This window comes from Acomys minous, assembly GCF_964271855.1.
Source record: "Acomys minous genome assembly, chromosome: 1".
NCBI classification, from domain to species: Eukaryota; Metazoa; Chordata; class Mammalia; order Rodentia; family Muridae; genus Acomys; species Acomys minous.
The window spans coordinates 55,314,237-55,340,437 of NC_140483.1; the positions used below are offsets into that span (position 1 = coordinate 55,314,237).

Sequence of the window (26,201 nt, forward strand, 5' to 3'; positions counted from 1 at the left end):
TGTGCCATCATGCCCAATTTTTCTTTTTCCTCTTTTTTTTTTTTTTAACCCTCCCAAAGACAGGGTCTTACCACTACATAGACCTGGTTAGCCGGGCGCTTGCTATGTGGACCAGGCTGGCCTCTTTCTCCTAAGTGCTAGTATTAAAGGCCATGTGCCACCATGCCCAACTGATTCTGTGTTTGTTTTTAATTTATGTGAACTGAGTTTGTTTTTCAAGACAAAGTTTCTCTGCTATGTATGCTTGGCTGTTCTGGACTCACTTTGTAGACCAGCTTGTCTTTGTGCTCACAGTGATCCGCCTGCCTCTGCTTCCCTGAGTGCTAGGGTTAAAGGGTGAGTGAGTTTTGTGTCTGCGTGTATGTTTGTGTATCACATTTGTGCCTGGTTACGGAAGATCCCTGGCACTGGTTTACAGACAGTTGTGAGCTGCCACATAGCTGCTGTGAACTGAACCTGGGTCCTCTGCAACAGCAGCAAGTGCTCCCCACCACGGAGCCGTCTCTCCCACCCATTTCTGTGTTTGAAATGAAAATTTTGTACAAGTAAGTAGGTTTTGGCAAAGTCAGTTGCTCTCCACAGTAGGAACTGAAGGGATTTTCCTGTTTGTTTGCTGGGATTACAGCCAGACTGGCACACTACACAGACACCCTCCCAAGGACCCAGCAATCCTACAATTGCAGGATGCTATATTCACAGCAGCAACCATCGGCGACCTCTATCCACCTAAGGCAAGGAGAAGTGGAACTGCAAGTAGTACTTGATGACCTGTAACAGGAGAGGAACAGAGAGGGACAGTTGTTTTATAGATGATCTTAAGTGATGAGTCAGCTGCTCGACAAGACCTCAGGCTTAACAACCTCCATTCAGGACTCAGCTCCCCTCTGTTTTTCCAAATTATGTTCTCTGCCCAAAGACAGACAGGACTCTGACTACACTGTTTAAATGACTTTATTTCTTTCACATCAAACTGAAAGGCAGGGGTTTTTTTGGTCACTGGGTCAACAGTGTTTGGCAGTTCTCAAGAAAGGAAATAAGTTGAGTTTGAAATGAGTTTGAAACCAGCTTGGTCTACACAGCAAGTTCCGGGTCAGTCAAGCCTGTACAGGGAAACCCCGTTTCAAACCAAGAACACACCCCATCCTCCCCCCAAAAGGCCAGCAGGAACAGAAGATTTTTTTTTACCAGAAATAAGTGCAAATAAAACAATAAGATACTTTTAAAAATAAAAAGTGGCAAATGATTTTACTGATAAAAAATTACCCAGTGTTCTTAGTGTGGGGGCAGAAAATGAGCGTTCTTTCACACTGCGGAGGGAGGGTACACTGGCAAGGCTGCTTTGAAGAAGAACGTGTCTGTACAGCAAAGCCTTGACATGCCCACCCTGCAATTCCGCTTCTGTAATGCAAGCCCAGGAAGTAAGGATGGAAATACACAGTCAGTTCCCTTGCACGTCGTGGTGTTGTTATGAGCAACCGTGGGGAACATGACAGTGGACCACTGAAATTACTGGCCGGCGGCACAATGGACCGTTATCAACCGAGTGCTCGGCAGGGTGGCTCCCCGCAAGGAACATGTTCCCTATTGTGTAGAACAGAAAATAACAAGTTATAGAGGAGTACAGTATGAGCTCTTATTTGTTTAGAAAACTACACTTGCGTATATACACAGGAAGACACTGAGGATACACACATCCACACTGGCAAGCTCTGGCCAAAGGAAGTGTGAGTTAACTAGAGAAAACTTTATACTGATTCTTAGGAGTACAGTGAGTGTGTGTTGTTTCTGTGACTTAAAAAGGGGGGCGGGAGCTAAAAACCGACTTTAGTTTAGGTTTTTTACTTGTGGAGTGGCTGTGTGTCCTTAGAGGCATCTGGTTGTTTTGTCCCTTCTGACCTGAGCGAGGCAGCCTCAGCTGGTTTTTTTTTTTTTTTTTTTTTTTTTTTTGCAAATGCCATACTCGGGTGTTTGCCTGTTTGTCTAGAAACCATGGTCTCTCTTTTGTCAGTGGAGCCCTTCAGCCTCCTGAGTGAGGAAGGAAGTGAGCAGGGTGCAGGTAAAACTGGGTCCAAGGCCTGTACTTTAAGAGGGAACCGTTAGGCCGGGCAGTGGTGCATCTCTGAGTTCGAGGCCAGCCTGGTCTACAGAGCTAGTTTCAGGACAGCCAGGACTACACAGAGAAACCCAGTTAAAAAGCTCCAGTTAGAGGCTGGGTGTGGTGGCGCATGCCTTTAATCTCAGCACTCGGGAGGCAGGGAGAGGCGCACCACTGTGAGTTCAAGGCCAGCCTAGTCTACAAAGGGAGTCCTGGACAACCAAGGCTACAAAGAGAGACCCTGTCTCGAAAAACCAAAGACAAAAAGCTTCAGTTAGGGAAGAATAGGCAGACAGCAGATGCCAAGGAAGGAACTTTTGCTTTTTTAATTTGTAAAATTTTTATTCACCTATTTTCATGTGTGCATGTTTGCCTGTCTGTATGTGAAGCACACATGTGCGGGCGACCGCAGAGAGCAGGAGTGACAAGCAGCTGTGGACCACCTATGTGGGTGCCAGGAACCGAACCCAGGTCCTCTGGAAGAGCAGCACACGCTTCTCTGCTGAGCCATCTTTCCAGTTCCTATTTGTTGTTTTGTTTGTTTGAGACAAAAGGTCCCGCAGTGCAGGCTGGCCTTGAATGCCACAATTACTCTGGGCTGACCTTGAGCTCTCGGTCTGCCTCCACTTCTGAGCCCTGGTATTAGGAGGAGGGATAACGTCTCTCCTTAGGCCACATGTCAGCCCTAGGCCTCCAGAGGAAGGGATGATGGCACAGTGTTTGAACCTGTTTATACAGAGTCCCTTTAAGCCACTGAACCACTCCAGAAGAGAAATGGTAAAGTAACTTGAGTTCATGTTGAAGATTTAAGTTGGCTAATAAGAAAAGGCAACATCTATTGCATAACAATAGAAATCTCTGTAGAAAGCGTTTGCACTCTGGGCCAGTATAGACAGTCCAAGTGAACCAAAATCCCAAGGACGTGCAACCTATATTTAGTGAACGGTGACAGCGCCCATTAAAGACGTCTTGCCTAATAACGCCTGGTGTGATTGGGCTCAGGCCTGTTCCTTGCATATCCTACACCCTCCACGCTCATCCCAAGAGAGCCTGGTAACAGCTAGGTCTAAGTTTCCTTAGCAGTGACAATGCAGCAGCAAGGAGCTAAAAGAGAGAGAAACCTAAATCATTCGTCTTCAGTATAAAATGCCACTATCAACCCAGAACAAAGGCCCTCAAACACAGTATTAAAACGTGTCTCAAGTATTGCATTTCTTATTAGTGGTTTACATACTGACACTTGTAAATGTTTTACTTTTAAAAAGAATAAATTACTGTAGACAAGTAAGTCACATACAACGAAGTTACTCTCAATTACTTGTATGCTTTATGCTTTTTGAGATGAAATAGCCCAGGCTGGCTTAGAATTCACTACGTAGCTGAGGTTGGCCTTGAACCCCACAGCTTTGTGCCTCCACCTCCCCAGAGCTGGGGTTACAGCTGTGCACCCTATTACACCCGACTTCTTGAAAGAGCACTTGTGGAGTTTCAACTACTAACAAGTGAGCATCTGTTTTCCTGTCATGGCTGAAAAGATGAGCGCTGCTCTTCCTAAGCAGGAAGAGGAGCCCTGGGTGAAGATGCAGAGGTGCAGCGCGAGGGACCACACTGTACTTATAGAGTACTGGCATGTTCTTCCAGGTCCCAACACAGGGGGAGGGGTTAGGACTGGCTGTGATGCAGAGAGGACCAAGTGGGAGGCATGCACTGAGCCTGGAGGAAGCAGGACCGGCCCTCTGCAAGGCCAAGGGCGGACGTCGGTGCTCACCACTCATATCAGTACCAAGAAGACTGCCAGCCCAGCTGACACCCCACGTCCAGGGTCGGTTCTTGTGGGAGGCAGCTTTAGAGCTGGGGTGGAGCCAAGTCCCCATCCCCTCAGTTACTCATGGGAAACTCGTTCCAAGGCCACATAGAAGCTGGTCTTGTCATCTAGGCAATGCCAGCCAATGGGTCCAATCTCACAGTCTGCACAGACCAGAAACTTGATGTTGCCCACGTCCTTGGTGAAGCCCACGTTCTCAAAGACGAACATGTCATTAACGAGCCAGTGTTCCTGGAGGAGGTCACCGTCAGGATCGCTGCTGTCGGCCAGGGCTGGCTTCTTTCTCATGGAGGGGAGGAAAAGCTGCAGTGGGAGAGAACACACGGGGAATAAAAGCCGAGCCGGCTCCAGTCACATCTTCCCTGCCCGGCAGCTTTCCCGAATGGGAGAAAAGAAAGAAGTCGGCAGCCATCACATCAGGCCACACGCTAGGATGCTGGTCACTCTTTCCGTGCCTGCCTAATTATTACTATCACTGTCCTTATTATTATTTAGAGACATGGTCTTCCATGCCCTGACTGGTCTTTAATTCACAGATAGCTCCCTGCCTCTGCCTCCAGAGTGCTGGGATTAACGCCGTGAGCCACCATGCCCGGCACCCTGGTTCTTTTTAAAAATTCTTACTTTCCACAGTGTTTATTGATCCAGTTACATTTGTCAACAGTTTCTGCTTTCAGAGCTGTCCTTTTGTCTGGCTGGTCCTGCCCTTCCCGTGATGCTTTTCCAACTGTAGGCCACATCATAAATGAGGGCCTCTTCCCTGGTTATGGATCTCTAAACCACGCCCCCAATGCCAAGGGGAGGGCTCCCCCGGTGCCCCTCCCCGCCCCCCCATCCTGCCCCTGTAGGCACACACACACAAACTGTTATTGGCCAGAACTTCACATTCATCTTTTTTAACTCTCAATATTGTCCCCAATGTACACAGAATATTCAGGCTTGTTTGAATCTGGCCTTTGCTGTGTGAGGCCAGCTTCAGCGTATTCTTCTTTTATGAGCACCACACTCAGCAGCAAGGTCTGCTGGGAAGGGGACTGGAGGGTTTGCTCTGAGGGCCTCCACTGTCCACGGCGGCCATGACCTAGCTTCCCCCTCGCTTCACCTCACTGGCTGACTTGCTTCTCACCAAGCAGTGGGACGGTTCTGGCTGCACACTTGGCATGGCTGCCCCTTGCTGGTTGCTAGTCAATGCAAACATAACCTCAGGAAATCTCTGACCCACAATCTCAAAGACCTCTGCGGGGCTCTCCAACAGTGGTCAGTCATGTGTGCTTGTCACCTGTTATCTTTCCCCATGCAAATAGCGCACCGCCAGCACTGTAGGCCAGCCAGTGACACGCATTCCTCCTCAAACCCCCTCCCACTGGCCGAGATTCGCAAGTCTCCCATTTCGCAAGCTCACAGTCTACTTCACTGAGATTTTCTGGGTCTGGCTATTCTGAGCTGTAGCAGCAGGGAAAGAAGGGGCCCCCTTCTCCCCAGGCTCGGTTTCTTCTTCCTATTCCTCCTTTTGTTGTATTTATTCATTTTATGTGTACGAGTGTTTTGACTGTATGCGTGTATATGCACCATGTGTGTGCTTAGTGCCTGGAGATTTGTTACAGGTGATTATGATGTGGGTGTTGGGAGTCAAGGTCAAGGTTCACAGTCTCAGTGTGGCAAAGAGACTCATATCAAAGGTGAGGAAAGCAGAGCGGGGTGATATAACCCAAGCACAAGTCCCAAATGAGCATCCCCATACCACCCAGCAGTCTGCACAGCTCCTGAATCCATCAAACGGCTAACCCTCTCATCAGAGCCCTCACTGGGTCGGGCGCACACCTTTAATCCCAGCACTCGGAAGGCAGAGGCAGGTGGATCTCTGTGAGTTTGAGGCCAGCCTGGTCTACAAAGCGAGTCCAGAACAGCCAAGGCTACACAGAGAAACCCTGCCTTGAAAAACAAAAAACAAACCACCCCCCCAAAAACAGAGCCCTCACTGGATGATGCTCCCACAACCGGGCGAGAGAGTCTTACCACTCAACCGCTTTAAAAGGTTGGTAGTTTTGTTATGTATGTGTACACCTGTGTGTATCTGTGTCAACCAATGCCACTTGTGCGCATGCCTGTGGGGGTCAGAAGGCCTCTGATCCCTTGGAGCTTTGGCTGGAGGGGGTTTGAGCTGCCCAGTGTGGGTGCTAAAACCAAACCCAGATCCTCTGCCAGTGCAGTAAGTGCTCCTAACTCTATGGGCAGAGCCTTTTCACCTTCCCAAACTAAGACTCTGGTTCCTCTGGTGTGTCTCCCTTTTCACCCGCGCTCCTTAGTCTCCCTTCACTGGCCTGGAGAATAACAAAGAAGCTGCTCCAACATTCCACTAAGTGGAAACACACCGTGTATGTCCTTTTATGGCTGGACTGTACACTAACCGTCCTGCTGACAAACTCATCTTTTTTTGTTGATTTTTTTTTTTTTTTGAGACAGGTTTCTCTGTGTAGCCTTGGCTGTCCTGGACTCACTTTTGTAGACCAGGCTGGCCTGGAACTCAAGTCATCTGCCTGCCTCTGCCTCCTCAGTGCTGGGATTAAAGGTGTGCATCACCATGCCTGGCCTGACAAGCTCACATTTTAAACATTTATTTCTTTTTAATTTATGCGTATTGGTGTTTTGCCTGCATGTCTGTGTGAGGATGTCAGATCCCCTGGAACTGGAGTTACAGGCCGTTGTGAACGTCCATGTGGGTGCTGGGAATTGAACCCAGGTCCTTTGGAAGAGCAGTCAGTATCCTTAACCACTGAGCCATCTCTCCAGCCCCATAATCTCACATTTAGTTTTAAGAAATAACTCAAAGGAGCTTGCTATAGTGGCACAGGCCTTTAGTCTCAGCAGAAGCAGATGGATAACCTGAGTTAGAGGTCAGCAGGGCTACACAGGGAGGCCCTGTCTCAAAAGCCAACAACAACAAAGCCCACAAAGAGCTAGAGAGCTAGCCTGGCAGCAGCCAAGAATTTCTGCTGTTCTTCTGAGGACTCAAGTTTGGCTCTCACGACCCACTTCAGTGACTTCAAACTCTCTGCAACTCCAGCTAAACAGAAGACTGTCTTATAAAATAAAATAAACAGGATGCTACACCAGTCAGCCGTGGGGAAGGAAGAGGTACCCTCTGCTCCCAGCTGTCCCCTCATTGCCTCAGGACTTTACCCCTGCAAGGTTTCTACCATTTGGCAACCCATCCTGGTCCCCTAAGGGAGCTCTGGCCACTCTGCCGCTGCCACAGAAGACGGGGTGGCCCCTGGCTCAGCCCTCCTTTCCATCCCATAGCCTTGCTTCACCATGAGCTTCATCTACATGGAGGATTCATCCCTGTGGCTCTGGAACCTTCCTTCTGGTTAAGGGAAATGTGACAGTTTCTAAAATACTGTTTTAAGTTAGGAAACATCACCTTGCCTGTGTTTACCTTAACCAACAACTTTAGTTAAGATTACAAGGAGGGGCTGGAGAGATGGCTCAGAGGTTAAGAGCACTGGCTGCTCTTCCAAAGTCTTGAGTTCAATTCCCAGCAACCACATGGTGGCTCACAACCATCTGTAATAAGATCTAGTGTCCTCTATACATGCAGATAGAACATTGTATACATAATAAATAAATAAATCTTTAAAAAAAAAAGATTACAAGGAATCTGGACTGGAGACGTGGTTCAGACAGCACCCAGTGTTCTTCCAGAGGACCCAGGTTTGGTTCCCAGACTCCACATGGTAGTGCACAACCTCCTGTAACTGCAGTTCCGGGGGTCTGAAGCCCTCTTCCACCATCCAAGGGCTTCTCCATATATATGGCGCATACACACGCACACGTATATACACACATAGTAAATTAAGAACATTTAAAATATCATGAGAATTCTAAGTTCTTCAATTCCCAAATCCAACTTGAAATGTTCCAATGTTTGAAGCTTTTAGAGCGCTGCCATGACAGGAGTGGAAAATTCCACACTCACCCAAAATACATCAAATTATCTTCAGCTTATGTGCAGTGGTGGATATGAAACAAACAAAATCCATGTTTAGACTTGTCTTTCAAACCTAAAATACTTCATTGTGTAATTGCAAAATTTTCCTCCATCCCACCCCCAAAAATTGCACCTCTGAAATCTGAAACCGTTGACATAAGCTAGAGTCATCTGGAAAGAGGGACTTTCAATTGAGAAAAATGTCTCAAGCAGATTGGCCTGCAGATGAGCCTGTGGAGCATTTTTTCTTGATTAATGATTTATGTGGGAAGGTAGAGCCCAATGTAGGTAGCATCACCCTCAGGCATATGGTCCTAGGCTGTATAAAAAGGCAAACCAAGGGCTGGAGAGATGGCTCAGAGGTTAAGAGCACTGTCTGTTCTTCCAAAGGTCCTGAGTTCAATTCTTGGCAAGCACATCTTGGGTCACAACTATCTATAATGAGATTTGGTGCCCTCTTCAGGGCTGCAAACATACATGCAGGCAAAACATTGTATAAATAATAAATCTAACAGAGCACACCACGGGGAAGAAGGCAGAGCAGCACTCCTCCGTGGCCTCTGCATCAGCTCTCATCTTCCAGTTCTTGCCTCTAGGTTCCTGCATGACTCCCCTGACCCCACCCCCATGAACTTGTAAGCTGTAAGATGAAATAAACTTGTCCCTCCCACACTGCTTTTGGCTGTTTATCACAGCCACAGAAATCAAACTAGGACAGAAGTTCAGTACCAGAGAGTGGGCTACTGCTGTGATAAACAAGTTGTTTTGGGGAGTTCTGTGGATGTGTCTGGAACACTGGAGCCTTGAGTGCTCCGGGCTTAGTGGGCTGTTCTGTGGGAGCTTGGAAGGGAAGGACGCTGAGAGCAAGGCAGCGAGCACCATCGCTCCGTGGTGTCTGCTTCAGCTCTGTTTGAGTTTCTGCCTTGGCTTTCCTCAATAATGGACTGTGATCAGGACGTGTGACCCAAACTGACCTTTCCTGTCCTAGTGCTTCTGCCCTGGCCTTTGTCACATCAGAGAAAATGAGGCAGGATAGAAACTGGTACTGAGAGTAAGGACTAGTTACCCCACACCAACTTCAAAGGTACGAACACTTCAGATAGGAAAGGAACTCTGTGACTAAAGAGAACAAATGGCATGCTTCAAACAGTGGAATAAAGGGGCCAATCAAAGCACTGAACTGGGGCTGGGGATGTGGCTCAAATTTTTGCCAAGCAGGCATAAAGTCTATCCTATGTGCTATCCCCAGGAAAACATATATTGGGACACTGGTACATGCCTGGAATCCAGAAGGACTGTAAATCCCAGGTCATCCTCAGTCACATAGGATGGTCAAGGCTAGCATGGTTATAAAAGACTTTCTTAAAAAACATAAAATATTGATCTAGTATATCAATAATAACCCATTATTTACACTAGATAATAGCTTTGTTGTTGTTGTTGTTTGTTTGTTTGTTTGTTTGAGACAGGATTTCTCTGTGTAGCCTTGGCTGTCCTGGACTCACTCTGTAGACCAGGCTGGCCTCGAATTTAGAGAGACCCGCCTGCCTCTGCCACCCAAGTGCTGGGGTTAAAGGCGTGCGCCACCAACGCCCAGTGATAATAGCTTTTTTATTAAGCCCAAATACTTCCTAAATTCTCACGTACACAGTCTAGGTATAGAAGATACGCACATGGACAGGACACAGGACCTCAGAGTCTAGTGGAGTAAGAAGTAGAAAGTGCCAAAGGGTGGTCATCTGAGGTGGCAGAGGTGCCAGAACCTTGCAACGTAGGGCTCAGGGTTTCTGGACCTTAGAACTTTTGAAATTTTGGGACAAAGAATTCTTTGCTGGGAGGGTTGGCCTGGGCCTCACAGGACACTAAGAAACAGTCCCAGCTCCCACCTACTGTACATCAGGAACACCCCTTCCCAGTTTTTACTATCAAAAATACATGACATATCTCCAGACTTGTCCCTTTAGGGACAACTCAATCCCAGTTGAAAAACAGACTGCCTGGCTGGGCGTGGTGGCACACACCTTTAATCCCAGCACTCGGGAGGCAGAGGCAGGGGGATCGTTGTGAGTTTGAGGCCATTCTGGTCTACAAAGTGAGTCCAGGACAGCCAAGGCTATACAGAGAAACACTGTCTCAAGAAAAAAAAAAAAAAAAAAACAACAGACTGTCTTAGATTATGAGATGGAAGGCAGAATCATGGGATGGAAGGGTGGTTGGGCCTTCCCAGTTTTCCCATGGGGAGACTACACTAGCTACCTTCCAGGCTCCCCTCGGAGCAGACCTCATATCCTGTGTCTCTCCAGGTTCACATGAGGGATCAAAGGACCTGTTTTTTCCCCTGTGACAGGGTTTCTCTGTGTGTAGTCTTGCCTGTCCTCAATTCACTTTGTAGACTAGGATGGCCTCGAACTCACAGAGCTCTTCCTGCCTCTGACTCCCGAGTGCTGGGATTAAAGGTGTATGCCATCACAGCCTGGCTGTTTTTTCATTTTAAATATTTATTTATTTTTACTTTGAGTGTTTTGCCTGCATGCGTATCACATGCATGCCTGGTGTCTGCAGAGGACAGAAAATGAAGTTGGATCCCCTGGAACTAACAAAGCAACAGAGAGTTGTGAGCTACCTGACACGGACTTCAGGAGCCAGTGCTCTTAACCACTGGGCCGTCTCTGCAGCCCTGGAAGGATACCCTTTATTTGTTTGTTGAGATCAAATTTGGTCCTGCAGAGACTCAGACTGCTCAGACATTTTCCTCCTGCCTCCTGGAGGGACATCCTTCAGAGAGATGAATGTCAGCCTTGCCAGACTAGACTGTTTCTCAACAGTGCAGGGTAATGACTAAAGAGCTATGCTGAAGCTTGACGGGCTTGCAGTTGAGAAATGCGTGTTGCAAATGGTTTGTTCTCTGTAAGGGTACTCTGTTGAAAAACGAAATATGACATGTAACATATAATTTAATTTGCTCACAGGTTCCCTCCCATAAAACAACAACTTAAAACATATGAAACAAAACTCAAAAAACTATAAATGAGGCTGGAGAGATGGCTCAGCCGTTAAAGGCTAGGCTCACAACCATAAATATAAGAGTTCGGTCCCCAGCACCCACGGCTCTCTCTCCAGGCACCAAAACAAAAAACAAAAACAAAACAATAAAAAAAAAAAACAACGAAACTATAAATGTTCTCTAAGGAACTTCTTCTTTCTTTTTAAGATTTATTCAATTTAGCGGGGCAGTGGTGGTGCATGCCTTTCATCCCAGCACCTGGGAGGCAGAGGCAGGTGGATTTATTACATTCGCAGACAGGGTCTCATTCATGTATCCCCGTTGGCTTTGAAGTCACTGTGCAGCCCTACCACATACCATTCAGGAACACTTACATTTCTATCAGTTTATAGAGCAGGCAAGCTGCTATAAAAGGTCACAGGAACTGTACCATACAGGAGACACAGTGCTTTCAGTTCCCACCAGAAGTCTCCCCTAGTTATCGGCTTCTCTTTGTCGGAATGAGCAAGCAGAGCTCACAGAGGCCCAATAACTCTCTTATGCTAATAAGTGGTCAGGCTGGGATTCCATTGGATAGCTCAGTCCCACCCCTTGTGCGGCCGCAAACTTTATAAAACAGATGGCGAGCTCTTATTTTCTGTCCTTGGGATTCTTGTTGAAACCGGGCCTTCCACCCACACTGTAGAGCGGCCATCACAACACGAGGAAGACACTAACACTTCTTTCCTTCTTCATGAAAAGGATCCCGCTCTTGGAACAGATACTGCCGTCCATGACACTTCACCCCCACGCACATGACACAACAGTGGCCGGCCATCTTCTTACAGACCATTTATAATGAGGGGCTGAACTATCCTACAGGCAGCTATGCTACACTTAAAAACGCTTAGGAAAAAAAAATTCAATTCTTTGGGGGTGATGATGGTAAGAAGATTATTTTAAAACCTTACTTTTAAAGTGGTGCATGCCTTTCATCACCAGCAGTGGGGAGTCAGAGCCAGATAGGGAAAGTTCAAGGCCAGCCTAGTCTATACAGCAAGTTCCAAGCAAACCAAGGCTGCATGGTGAGACCTTGTCTCAAATAAAAACAAAACCCTAAACACACCACACACACACACACACACACACACACACACACACACACACACACCCCAGTCCTATTTTAAAAGTCTTCATTGCAAGAAAAGAATTGTTAACCTTCGAAATCTATTCGAAATGTGTCATCCTGGGAACTGCGGGGCTTGGGAAACTGGGTACCAGCAGTCACTCTGTGGATTCGCTCCACCAAAATTGATTCTGGAGCTCCTCTGCAGCGCAGCAAATGAGACAGGAGGAAGTAGGGGCTGAAAGATGGGTAGATGAGTGAAGGCTACGGTGGGGCAGGAGCCAAGTGATTCTCAGGTGCCCTGGGGCGACCCCGAGTGGGGGCTGGAGGTACACCTGCAGGCTGCAGCAGGTGGGCCAGAGCTCCAGGAAGCAAAAGTCTGGGGTTCGTCCCTCCGTCGCCTCGCGCAGGGTACCCAAAGCCTGGCGGAGGAGGAGGCGCCCGGGGCAGGCACACCCGCTGAACGAAGGACAAGCGGGAGAGAACGGCCGACCCGGTGCGGCTGCCCGGCCACCAGCCACACCCGCGGGGCGGGGTCTCGCGCCTAGGGGCGGGGCTAAGACGCGCGAGGAAGGGCGCGGTCTCTGGAAACCTGGGAGCACGGACCACCCTCGAGTCGCTCGGTGGCTTAGGACAACGCGAGTCTAAGCAGCTCTATGTACTTCCTTACCTCTCGGCGCGAGAAAAGAGCAGTCCCTGGCTGCAGCACACGGGAGCCGCAACGCTGGCACAGCACCGCCTTCCGGTTCCGGCCTTCGGCTGACACTAGCTCGTTCTGCAGCTCACCGGGTTCCATGGCCGCGCAGCCACAGCATCGGCCGCAAACGGCGCACGCGCGGTCTGGGCTCGCTCACCCGGAACTACGCTGGCGCGGCTCTGGAGGGGCGGGACGCCCGATGCTCCTCGCTCTACCTCTGCGCAGGCGTCTGGACTCTATTGCGCAGGCGCCTTTATCTATTGCCAGACCTAACGGCCCGCGTGACTTGTTACAAATCCTTCTTCTCTATACCTAATACCTACCTGGTCATTAGCTTCCCTTCATATTGGCCTAGGCAAACCACTGTGGCTTGCCTTACCACTTAGTTCTTCCTATGTAGGAAGCAATGTAGCCTGTTGAGTACATTTTTGTGTTGGGAAAAGTTGCGCGAAAATCTTAAGCCTACTGTCTAATAATGGCAGTTTATTAGGCAGTATCTCTTTAGGGGTTTGCCCTGGGGCACAGTGCACGAAGGCAAAGATAAGATTTGCAAAGTCTGCAGATCCCAGGGCATTCCAAAGTCACGCCTCTTAACGTTCTAACTTTTTCTTTTCCTTTTTTTTTTGTTGTTGTTTTTGTTGTTGTTGTTGTTGTTGTTGTTGTTTTTCGAGACATGGTCTCTCTGGGTAGCCTGTCGTGGACTTGCTTTGTATACCAGGCTGGCCTCGAACTCAGAGACCCGCCTGCCTCTGTCTCCCAAGTGCTGGGATTAAAGGCGTGCGCCACCACGCCTGGCTTTAACGTTCTAGCTTTCTTAGCCAAGGACTGAACGACCAATTAAGCTAAATCCCTAACCCCATCTAACATTTGTACTTCCAGATTGTTAGTTCTGGTGCAAACGGGAGTTTGCCAAGACCAGAAAGACATCAGAACGAAAGGGAATTAAACCACCTTATTATTTGCCGGGCGTGGTGGCACACGCCTTTAATCCCAGCACTCGGGAGGCAGAGGCAGGTGGATCGATGTTGAGTTCGAGGCCAGCCTGGTCTACAAAGTGAGTCCAGGATAGCCAAGACTACACAGAGAAACCCTGTTTGGAAAAAACCAAACCAAACCAAAAAAACACCAAACCAGAACAAAAAAATAGTTGTTGCTCTTTATTAGTTGCACATCACGTGATATGTGAGCACATAGCCTGAGAGGGCCACAAACCCAAACCTAATATTACAGGACAACCTTAGGAACAAAGTACTGCCGATGAAGCATGGATTCTAAGGGGCAGTTGTCTAGGGACAACTCTGTCTAGGGTCTTTATCTCTGTGACTTCTTAAAAAATATATTTTTTGAGTCTTTTGCCTGGATTAAGTGCACTGCCTGAGTGCCCGGTGCCCGTAGAGACCAGAAGATGTCTGGAACTGGAGTTACCTGTTGGAAGCCCTGTATGTGAGTGCTGAGAACCGAGCTCAGATCCTCTCAAAGAACAGCCAGTACTTTTGTTTGTTTGTTTGTTTTCGAGACAGGGTCTCTCTGTGTAGCCTTGGCTGTCCTGGACTTGCCTTGTAGACCAGACTGGCCTTGAACTCATAGCGATCCACCTGCCTTTGCCTCCTGAGTGCTGGGATTAAAGGCGTGCGCCACCACGCCAGGCTTCAGGCAGTTCTCTTGCTCCATCTCTCCGGGCTCCTTTGGTGGCATCCTAATTAGGCATTAGGGTTCCGAGAAAAGCAGGATTTCAGACTCAGGTTACACAGTATGATAACTGAACTAGAATGGGACCAAATTTAGGAGTGGTTGGCAAACCAGTGACTGTGCGTGTCACACCTGAAGAGGCCACACTAGGGAGATCAGTACAGTATCACACACTTGTCAGCACCATGGATCCAATACATGTTGAGGAATTTGAACCTTATAGTACAGGAGATGGGAAACCATGGAACTTGAGGACAGAAACAACTTCAAAATTTACCAGTAATGGGGCTGTATATTAAGTACTGTGATGATCACATCTGAATTTCAGAAAGAACCAATGACAAAATAAACTGGGGGGGGGGGGGTAAGTGTAATGGTCAAAGACATCAGCCTATTTACCTCATAAGGGAATGGATTTGAACAATGACAAGATCATGTAGGACTCAGAATGAGTTGCAGGTCTGTATTGTGATGATGATACAAATAAGCCCTCCCAGACTAAGAAATTGATTCATTGTTATGTAAACAGAAAAACAAGAGGGCTAGGGCTAGGAATGCACAGTAAAGTGCTTTACAAACAGAAGACCTGAGTTTCCACAGAACTCATGTGAATATAGCATGCGCTCAAACCCAGGCATAACAGCACGTGCCTGGAATTCTAGAGCTGGGCCGTCAGAGACAGGTGGACTTGGGGGGACTTGATGCTTTACACAAGCCCGGAAAGTGCAGTTAGACCCCGGGAACCCATATAGGTAGGAGAGAATTGACTCAACAGAATTGTCCTAACCACACACACATCCATCCTCATAATAAGTTAAAACAAGAACAAAATCACAAGGTGGATGGTATCTGGGCAACTGTACTCAAGGCTATCCCCCTGCCCCACCACACAAAGTGGGTGCTGGAAAGGCAGCCCAGTAGCTGAGAGCACACACTGTTCCTCCAAAGGCACCCATTTTGGGTAGCTCACAAACTCTTAACTCCAGTCCCAGAGGCTCTGGAAGCCTTCTGCCTGCACAGGCCCTGCAACTGGGTGTACAACTCATACAGACTATATGCTAGTTTTCTGGAGACTGTTCAGTGGTGGCTTCGGCACGTGAATCAGCACTGCTGCTCGGGAGCCACCTAGCAGTCCTTCTCTTCATGACCTCTCCTCAGCACCACCTTTCCCCTGCTTCCTAAGACAAATCTAACCTCACAGGACAATCTAGGAACAAAGCACTGCCGATGGTGCATGGGATAGGAAAGGGGTCTGTCTAGGAGTTATCTTTGCAACTTTTATTTTTTAGTATATTTTATGAGGGTTTTGCCTGCACATAAGTACACTGTGTGTGTGCCTCGTACTCCTTTACTCCTTTTTGTTTGTTTTTCTTTGTTTTTTGAGACAGGGTTTCTCTGTGTAGCCCTGGCTGTCATGTAACTCACTCTGTAGACCAGGCTGGCCTCGAACTCACAGAGATCCACCTGCCGCCTCTGCCTCCTGAGTGCTGGGATTAAAGGCGTGTGCCACCACTGCCCAGCCCTTCGGATCTTCCTTCCTTCTCTTATGTAGATTCAAAGCATGAAAGGGGCCAATACATTGGACAGCTGTGGGCAAACATTTTGCTGATGTTTCACGCTGAGCAGAGAAGCGGCTGTGCTCCTTGGCAAGCATAAGGTAACCAGGGCTGAAGACAAGATCAGGAGCTTCGTGTTTTTTCACGCCCGCTGAAGGCAGGCCAGCCACACATCCTCTTAAAGCCATTTCAGTCAGTCCATTTTTAATGTTTTCTTAAAAAAATACAAAGGAAATCAACTCTGTCGCCAAACACAATTTGGGGGAAGGGGAAAAGCAGGATTCCAGAGCAAAAGAAAAGTGTAGCCCAATTCAGGCTCCCACATTCTCACATTTGCTATACTAATAATGCAGGAATTTCACCCTATGACACAGGTGCTAGGATGGCAGCTCAGAGATGTTGGCAGAGATGCAGAAACTAACAAAAGAGTCTCAATTGTCCTTGATTATTTGTTCCAGAATGAATAAAACGCACTCTAAAGACAGGTAGAGAAAACAGAGCAAGAGAACTGGCTGTACCACACACAGCAGTACTAAGCACTCCTTAGCAGAAGCGAGCCCTTAAAACAACAGGGCAGTAATCAAGTACCTGAACTACTAGGCTGCAGCCACCCCGCCCAGGCCCCAAATAAATAGTGTGGAAGGGTAGTAATGCAGTAGCACTTGATTCATCAGGAAGTTGGCCTTTCACCCATTTAAAGACGAATACTGCCATGGCATAGGAGCCCTGGCAGGAACTAAGACGATTGTAAAATCACAGATATTTCTATTTTACCACAGGTATATTGAACTCTGCCCATTTATACCATCTCTTATTGTAACCTTTTTTCCACTGTTAATCTCTCAGTTTCTTTTGCCAAGATGGTCAACATTGTTCATTAGAGAGACCCTGAGGTCTAATAATACGTCCTTTCCCGTCTTCCAACTTACACCGCAGTGCCCTCTGGGTCCACCCACATTCCATGGAGCTCATGCCACCTACTCAAATTTCTGCACCAACTATGTTTCCCTACGTGAGAAGAGCACACATCTCTCCTCTTGGCCTTTCAAATTTTAACAGTGATCTCTCGGTTTCCTACATAAAGGAACTGTGCTGCCCTGAGCCACCTTTGTATTTAGAAAAGATATTTTTCTTCTGAGGAGGAAAGACTTTGATTTTACCAAGCTCACATAAGCTGACACCCTTCCAATCACCTCAAATGGACACCGCTGGCATCCAGCAGGTCGTACTCACCTTAATTCTCCGCAACACATGAGGCACAACATACATACATACAAACATATATGCATTCTCCCAAGCACATGGTAAGTTAGAAACAGTAAGAAAGTGCTCCTCAGAAAGAGAGGGAGGGAGGGAGGGAGAGAGAGAGAGAGAAATAGAAGGAGGGAGGGAGGGAGGGAGGAGAGAGAGAGAGAGAGAGAGAGAGAGAGAGAGAGAGAGATGATCTGGGTTCTCACATGCACACTCTCCTCCCTTGAGTACCTGTCCCCACCCTTCTGAGCAGCGGTGCCAGTGTGAAGGACGGTGTCAAATAACTACAATCATCACGGCACGGGGTCTGTAATCACCCTGTGCACACAGTGCGAAATAGACATTCTGCAAAGGATCCTTGAATCTCCCACAAACTGTTCCCTCAGAGTAGTCCTTAGCTCCAGCTGGCATTTAGATAGCAGTTACTTTTCTCGGAGAACACACACACCAGCATCACAACGCTGGGTTCCCATGGAGGCCACTACTTCCCAGCTGTCGATGATAGGGTCGTAACACTCAATGCTGCTCAGCAGAGAATTCCCATCGTATCTAAGTGGGAAGAAACAAAAGAAGGAAATGAGGTTTTCATTCCTTTACACACAAGTCCTACCTGTAAAGTACCCCTGGAGCTGGCACTACAGCTCGGCAATGGGGCACGTGTCTGCCATGTACAAAGTTCAATTCCCAGCACCTGGGATGGGAGTGAAAACAGTCCCATCAGCTGCCCCCCAGACAACACACATTATGACTCCATCCAAAATGGTGAGGAAATCAAATGGATTCTTGCCTGGGATACATGCCTCTAGCCCACTTTCAAGACCCTCACCCTGCAATTGCATAGAGTCTCCCCCGAAGCACCGTGGCCCCGACGTAGCATCGTGGAGTGGTCATACTGGTGACGGTTGTCCAGGAGTCAGTGCGGATGTTGTATGCTTCAACAGAAGAAAGGTGGGCTGTGCCATCAAACCCCCCCACCACATAGATATGGTCATTCAGCAGGGCTACTCCAGCACCTGGGGGAAAGAGAGAATTAGCAGACGAGTGGTAGTGAGCCCAGCACCTGAACCCAGTAACGAAACATGGGCACTCGTGGCTGACGTGTGGAGCTGTGCTGCAGATGTGTCAGAACAGGCCTAGAACAGTGGAATGCAGCAAATGGTAGTCCATGTGTTGGTAAACCTTTTGCTTAGGACTTGAAATTATGACAGAAAGACATGGTTCTCTTCTTCACTTTCATTAACCGACAGTCCATCTCCCTTCAGTCGGCTGAACAAAAAGGGGGAAGAAAGGTGTTAGGAACGGTGAGAGGAAGCAAAGGAGCATGGCCGTGCTCTGCTGTGAGCTCTGTCCAGAGGCAGCCAGATAGGCCGTCACAGCCTAGTCCAGATTAAGAGTTCTCAGTTGCTGCTAGGATGCTTGTATCTCTATGGTACATGCAAGGCCCTGTACTCATGCAAGGTGAAGTACCTCAGAATTTAAAAAAAAGATCTTAATCTTAGGTATTAGAGAGTTTTCATAATAGTCATTGCCGTTTATTATCAGGTGTATGGCACACACCTGCAACCCTGGGATGACTTTGGAGGCCGAAGTCAGTGTGAGCTACATATCATACACAGTGAGATCTTAGCTAAAAATAAAAGAAAGAAAGAAGTCTGGTGGTGCAACTGGAAGCCAGAAGCAGGAGGGTTACCTCATAGCTAGTTGTGTACCAACCAGGACTGCACAGTAGGACCCTCAAAGAAAGTCCAGCAGGCTGTGGTGGTGTACACCTGAATCCCAGTACTCGGGAGGCAGAGGCAGGAGAATTTCTGAGTTCTAGGACAGCCTGGTCTACAAAGTGAGTTCCAGGGCAGCCAGGACTACACAGAGAAACCCTGACTTGGAAAAAACCGAAACAAAGTCCAAAGAGTAAATAAAGCAAAGATAAAACTCAACACAACAAAACATTTATTTAGCTTGTACCACATGCACAAAATCATGGTAGACAGTCGAGAATGCAAGAATAGAAAAAAACCACTAAAGAATGAGTAAGAAATTTCTGTCCTCAAATTTATAATCTAGTTCAAAGTTTAAACTACCTTCATCTGCTGGGCGGTGGTGGCGCACGCCTTTAATCCCAGCACTCAGGAGCAGAGGCAGGCGGATCCCTGTGAGCTCAAGGCCATCTTGGTCTACAATGCAAGGGCAGGACAGCCAAGGCTACACAGAGATACCCTGTCTCAAAAAACAGAAACAAAACCATCTTCATCCTGATATTTGGAGAAGACAGAGGTGAAGGAGACCGGAATGTGACTCAGTTTCGCAGTGAGTCTACTATCCTACTGACGCCTCACCCTGCCCCCACACCATCACCGTACATGTCAAGATTGACAGCACTGTCATTACATCTTAGAACTGGTCTTACCAGAACGCTTGGTGGCCATAGGTGTAACATTAGTCCAGTGTCCTGTATGAGGGTCATATTTCTCAACTGAATTTAATATATTCAAGCCATCATATCCTCCTGAAAGACAAAGCAGAGAATATTCCAAAAAGAAAGGTACATTCTCAGGCTCATTTTAGTTGATCTTCTGTAAGTCGCTGAGTCTTTCAGTTTTAGTTTTTCCAGCGGTCTAGGTCAGAGAATATGCCAACACCCTACATTCTGCTTACAAGAAAAACAGAATTCCGCTCATGGATAATAGATTAGGGATAGATCAGAGTTTTGGTTGACGCAAGTACATGCACTAAATTCTGGTAAAGCTGCTGCCGTCCGGAGCCTGCTAAGCACTGACCCCTCTCCAGTCCCACATCCCAGACTCATACCTAGACAGTAGATTATGCCGCTGGCCACTACTAGTCCTGCACCCTCTCGAGCTGTCTGCATATCTCCCAGCATGCTCCACTGATCAATGTTTGGGTCATACCGCTCCATACTTGTATGACGCCTGCTTCCATCAAAGCCTCCAGAGACGTAAATCATATCTGCTCAGAATGAATAAATTATACACTGTTAAATTAAAAACAAGAATTTTTAAAGAACTTTTTTCTCTAAAAATTATACATTGTTAAGATGGGGGAGGGGTGTAAACACAAATTTAGTTATACTTGGGAGGCTCAGACAGGAGGATCAGGAGTTCAAGGCTATTCTTGACTAAAGTCTATGTTCAGGGCTAGCTTGAGCTACATGAAATCTTATGCCAAGCAAAGAAATTTCTTATTTCTTTAAGTTGATTATTATTATTTCTTAAATTTCCCATTGTGTATATTAATTATATATGGTACTGTATGACATTACATAAAGACATTGTTGTAAAAGTACATTTTGTACTCTGAGAATTTTCCCTTTATGTGTTAAGTCTGAGAAGCAAGAAAGACAGTACAACCAAGACATTTAAAGTCTGGCACAGTGGCTTATGCCTGTGAATCCCAGCTCAAAAACAAACAAAAATTAAAAACAAAACAAAACAAACAAAAAGCTGGGTGGTAGCAGCAGTGGCACAGGCCTTTAATCCCAGCACTCAGGAGACAGCGGCAGGTAGGTCTCTTGAGTTGAAAGCCAGCCTGGTCTACAGATCGAGGCTAGCCAGAGCTACAGAAAAACCCTGTCTTGAAAAAACAAAAAACAAAAAACAAACAAAAACCCAAACAACAACAACAACAAAAGTAACACTTACTGCCCAAATGGAGTTCACTTTTTGTTTGTTTGTTTGTTTGTTTTTTCGAGACAGGGTCTCTCTGTGTACCTTGGCTGTCCGGGACTCACTTTGTAGACCAGGCTGGCCTCGAACTCACATCGATCCGCCTGCCTCTGCCTCCGCCTCCCAAGTGCTGGAATTAAAGGTGTGCGCCACCGCGCCCGGCTGAGTTTAGTTTGTTTTTGTTTTTTTTTTTTTTTTTAAAGATTTATTTACTTATTTATTACGTACACAGTGCTCTGCCTGCCTGTATATCTGCAGGTCAGAGGAGGGCATTAGATCTCATTATACATGGTTGTGAGCCACCATATGGTTGCTGGGAATTGAACTCATGAACTCTGGAAGAGCCATCACTGCTCTTAACCACTGAGCCATCTCTCTAGCCCCCCAAATGGAGTTTATAAAAATATAACCAGTGCCCATTATCAATAGGGCGCACTGGATCTTGAATCACCAATTTTGTAGTCAGTGTTGAAATGTCCACAAATAATGAGCAGTTTCTGTTAACAAAGGCATAGTCATGTTCCTGCCAGACAGTAACAATCCAGCTAAAGGAGGATGGAAACAGCATCTGTTCTCAAACCTACCTCCCAGTGTGGTGGCTCCAGCAAGGCCTCGCCGCACATTCATGGGGGCCACAGAGTACCAGACGCCATCCTCATCTGCTGTGTAGTCTAGACACTCCACTGAGCTGAGGCGGGAACGGCCATCGTAGCCACCAATGACATAGATCCGATCGTGTAAGGAAACTGAGGCCACATACCGTCTCTTCCGAGTGATGCTCTGCATTTGGGAGAGAGGGACAATGACATTCAGCTGGGCAGGTCCCAGCCCCACCTTTTCTTCTGCAGCCTTCCTATTTTTATTTATTTATTTATTTTGCTTCTTCTTTGCAACCAGAAACTCCCTTGTGGCTAAGGTTCATCCCAAAGGGGCTAGATGGTGCTTGCCTACAGAGTGAAGTGTTTCTGCCTCACTCCAAGGTTTACAAAAGATTTCCTGGCTTCCTATTGTCTTTCTTTTGAGGCACTGGACTAAGAGACTGACTATCCTTTTCTGACTGTGGCACACATTGTACAGCCTAAATGGGGGTGGCCAGCTAAATCTGATACATGGCTACTGATATATATATCAGTATATATATTTACATGATACTGATATAATGAAACCTTCCCCTCTCAACAGTCAAAGACTAAGCTGGGTGTGTGGTGGTGCATGCCTATAGTTGTCAGCCTGAAGCAGGAATGCCGTAAGTTTAAGGTCAGCCTGGGCTACACTCTGAGAATCAGGCCAGCCAGGGCTATACAGCAAGACCCTATCTCAAAAACCAAGCCAAGCATGGTGTCTCACATGTGTATCCTGGCATTCAGGAGGATGAGGAAGAAAACTTTTAACTTTGAGGCCATCCAGGCCTACAAAGCAAGACTTAGTCTTAAGGGGTGGGGATTAGCAAGACGGTTCCAGGAAGTTAAGGAAGGAAGGAAGCCTGTAAGCCTGAGGCCAGCCAGGGACACATATCGTAAGACACTGTTTCAAAAGACAGACAAACAAACAAACAGGACAGCAAAATGGTTTGGTGGGAAAAAGTGTTTGCTGGTAAGGCTAATGACCCAAGTTTGATCCTTGAAAAATTGTTGTCTGACTTCCACACACATGGTATGGCACAGACAGGCGCGCGCGCGCGCGCGCACACACACACACACACACACACACACACACACACACGTAAGAAATGGGGAAAACCCAAGAAACAATCACTACCACCCAAAGAAAAGAAGCCCAAACATTTACTGTATCCCTGACTATACACACAGCATGGTGGAACAGGCACTGCGCCATGCTGAAGCCTTTCTGCTCCCACAGTTGATCATTTATGAGCTAAGTCAGGAACCAGTGACATTGAAACTCTGCCGAGAGTGGTTCCACCATGACTTACTGGCAAAAAGCTCCACTCCTGAGTCTTGGGATCATATTTCTCGACCACATCAATAGGAGACTGCTGGCTTCCGAAGCCCCCAACCACCAGAAGCACTTCATTGGCTCCTAAGGACAAAGGCAGGAAAAGGCGGTTACTACATCCTGGCTAGGCCACTTCTTACAGGGACACGGAAGTGAGTGGAGAGGTTCAGAGAGGCTGAGGGTGCACCTAGGGCCTCAGTGTTCTAACCCTAACCACTCCTATACCACATTTAAAAATGTTTATTTCGGGGCTGGAGAGATTGTTCAACGGTTAAGAGCACTGACTGCTCTCCCAGAGGTCCTGAGTTCAGTTCCCAGCAACCACATGGTGGCTCACAACCATCTGTAATATGATCTGGTGTCCTCTTCTCGCCAGCAGGAGTTCATGCAGGCCAGGAGTACATTAAAAAAAATTTTTTTTCAGGCTGGGTGTGGTGGTGCATGCATACTCTGGAGGCAGAGGCAGGTAGATCTCTGTGGGTTCGAGGCCAGCCTGGTCTTCAAATCAAGTCCAGGACAGCCAGGGATCTGTAACACGGAAAAACTCCGTCTCAAAACAAGCAAAGGCCGGGCGTGGTGGCGCACGCCTTTAATCCCAGCACTCGGGAGGCAGAGGCGGGCGGATTGCTGTGAGTTCGAGGCCAGCCTGGTCTACAAAGTGAGTCCAGGACAGCCAAGGCTACACAAAGACCCTGTCTCGAAAAACCAAAAACAAACAAACAAACAAACCCCCCCCCCCCAAAAAAACCCCAACAACAACAACCAAAAAGACAAAAAAAATTTTTAAAGATTTTATTATTCTGGGGGGCTGGAGATATGGCTCAGAGGTTAAGAGCACTGCCTGCTCTTCCAGAGGTCCTGAGTTCAGTTCCCAGCAACCACAAGGTGGCTCACAACCATCTATAATGAGACCTGGTGCCCTCTTCTGGCCTGCAGGTGTACAGGCAGAGCAATATGTACATAATAATAAATAAATCTTTTTAAAAAAATTTTATTATTCTGTACACATTGCTCTGCCCGCATATTTACCTGCACTTCAGAAGAGGACATTAGATCATAGATGGTTGTGGGCCAGCTTGTGGTTGCTGGGAACTGAACTCAGGTCCTCTGGAAGAGGAGTCAGTGTTCTTAACCTCGGAGCCACCTCTCTAGCCCCCAAAAACAAAATTTTTATTTCAAGGCTAGGTCTCACTAAGTTGCTCAGGCTAGCCTTGACTCACTCTGTGTATAGCCAGGCAGGCCTTGAACTTGCAAGCTTTGTCTCAGTCTCCTACACAGCTACCTTCCAAGCTTGTGCCACCAGGCCCACCCTGGATGCCTTTGTATCTGCCTGAGAAATAATCTAATATAGAATCGTATAATAGGAAGGTACCTATTTTTTATTTTGTGTGACCATGTATTTGAGAGTGTGTGTGTGTGTGTGTGTGTGTGTGTGTGTGTGTGTGTGTGTAGGCCATGGCTCCCCTCAGTGTGTCTGGTCCTATATTGCTCTCTGCCTTATTTTCTGAGTGGGTGTCTTGCCACCACCCCTGCCTCAGGAAAGTGCTTCTTTCTGAGGCTGTAACTCTTCAGAATCTGAATCTCTGAAATGCACTCATCACTATGAAAAAAGTCCTGGGCCCCCAAGATGGCTCCATGGGTAAGAACGTTTGCTGCTAACCTTGATGACTTGAGTTCAATCCCAGAACCTACATGGGAGAAAGGGAGAACTGACTCCCACAAGTTGTTCACATGTGCACCCTCAACACACAAAATACATGCTAAAAAGAACAAAGAAAGCCCTGCCGGGCCTGGTGGCACACGCCTTTAATCCCAGCACTTGGGAGGCAGAGGCAGGTGAATCGCTGTGAGTTCGAGGCCAGCCTGGCCTACAAAGTGAGTCCAGGACAGCCAAGGCTACACAGAGAAACCCTGTCTTGAAAAAACAAAAAAAGGAAGAAAAAAAAGAAAGAACTTTGGGTTACAGAGCAAGACTCTATTTAAAATTAAAGGGGGAGGGAGGAAGAAAAAAGAAAAGGGGGGAAAAAGAAAAATGAAAAAGTTGGGGCCAATAAGCCTAGCCTGTGAACCTCAAGTCTGATTCCCCAGGACTCCTTTTGGAGAAAAGAGAACTGACTCTTGCAAGCTGACCTCTGACCTCTACAATAGATAATAAGGAAAGGGGGGAAAAACCAACCACCAAAGGCAGCTATGCATACATGACTCAATGTGCCACAACACCCCACTGAACAGCTGTACTATACAGCCCACCCAACCATTCGCTCTTCTACAGATGGAAATGGGTTTGCATTTAAAAAAAAATATTGACAATTTCTGATAAATGCACTCATTCTTACACACTGGATACACTGGTAACTATCCCCTTACCTCCATTCCACTTAGGCTACCCTAAGGTACTTAGGATAAAGGCAGTGTATGGTTTATGTATTTCCCTTGTCTCAGCAATATGAATATATTTAATACTATTTATATGATTAGAAAATGGTTACTATATATTATAATTTTTAAAAAATGGATGTGGTGACTTATGTCTGTAATCCTGGCGCTTAGAAGGCTAAGGCAAGAATACCTGAGTTCAAGGTCAGCCTGGTTTACACAGTGAGTTCCAGGCTAGCCTGGCTAAAGAATAAGAGCCTATCAGCCTTTAATCTCAGCACTGGGGAGGCAGAGGCAGGAGGATCTCTGTGGGTTCGAGGCCAGCCTGGTCTACAAAGCGAGTCCAGGACAGTCAAGGCTACACAGAGAAACCCTGTCTCGAAAAAACCAAAACAAAACAAAAAAACAAAAGCTTGATTATCAATATCCTAATATACATTAATTCTAAAACCAAACATAAGAAAAGGAAAAAATAAGACATTAGGACTGACAAGATGGCTCAGTGGTTAAGCGTGTTCCTAGAGCCCAATGGTGGCTCACAACAGTCTGTGGCTCTAGTTCCAGGTGACCTGATGCCCTCTTCTGGCCTCTGTGGGCACTGCATCCATGCAGTACACACTAGCAGGCAAAGACACAAATATGTAAAATAAAAATAAATCTTTAAAAAATAAAACTAAGGGCTGGAGAGATGGCTCAGCGGTTAAGAGCAGAGGCTGCTCTTCCAGAGGATCCAGGTTCAATTCCCAGCATCTGCATGGCGGCTTACAATTGTCTGTAACTCCTGATCCGGGGGAATCTGACTCCCTCACACATACATGCAGGAAGAACATCAATGTACATTAAAAAAACAAAAAACAAAAAAACAGTTATTAAAAAAGTAAGCGATGCACTACCGCATAGATATAGAATAAGTGATAATCTACAAAATACTTTTGCATAGTGGCAGGAAGGCTCTTTTTGTTTTGTTTTGTTTTTTGAT

The 26,201-nt window shown here is 47.0% G+C and overlaps 2 protein-coding genes across 4 annotated transcripts in view; both read right to left on the reverse strand.

Moving 5' to 3' along the window:
• Positions 1 to 933: 933 nt before the first annotated feature.
• Positions 934 to 12,913, reverse strand: RABIF (RAB interacting factor). The gene is made up of 2 exons (XM_084796393.1): positions 12,688 to 12,913; positions 934 to 4,223 (listed from the first exon to the last, which is right to left on the reverse strand). The coding sequence occupies exons 1-2, from the start codon at positions 12,811 to 12,813 to the stop codon at positions 3,978 to 3,980; spliced, it is 372 nt and encodes a 123-aa protein (XP_084652519.1). The 5' UTR covers positions 12,814 to 12,913; the 3' UTR covers positions 934 to 3,977.
• A 3,229-nt stretch (positions 12,914 to 16,142) lies between these two features.
• The window catches only part of KLHL12 (kelch like family member 12), a 32,474-nt gene continuing 22,415 nt past the window's right edge, over positions 16,143 to 26,201 (reverse strand). For all 3 annotated transcript variants that reach the window (XM_084796269.1, XM_084796268.1, XM_084796270.1), the window contains 6 exons: positions 22,824 to 22,930; positions 21,475 to 21,670; positions 20,016 to 20,174; positions 19,615 to 19,713; positions 18,037 to 18,223; positions 16,143 to 17,759 (listed from right to left, as the gene is read on the reverse strand). In XM_084796269.1, coding sequence (XP_084652395.1) covers positions 17,633 to 17,759; positions 18,037 to 18,223; positions 19,615 to 19,713; positions 20,016 to 20,174; positions 21,475 to 21,670; positions 22,824 to 22,930 — 875 coding nt within the window. In that variant the 3' untranslated portion in view covers positions 16,143 to 17,632. The remainder of the gene's footprint in view (positions 17,760 to 18,036; positions 18,224 to 19,614; positions 19,714 to 20,015; positions 20,175 to 21,474; positions 21,671 to 22,823; positions 22,931 to 26,201) is intronic.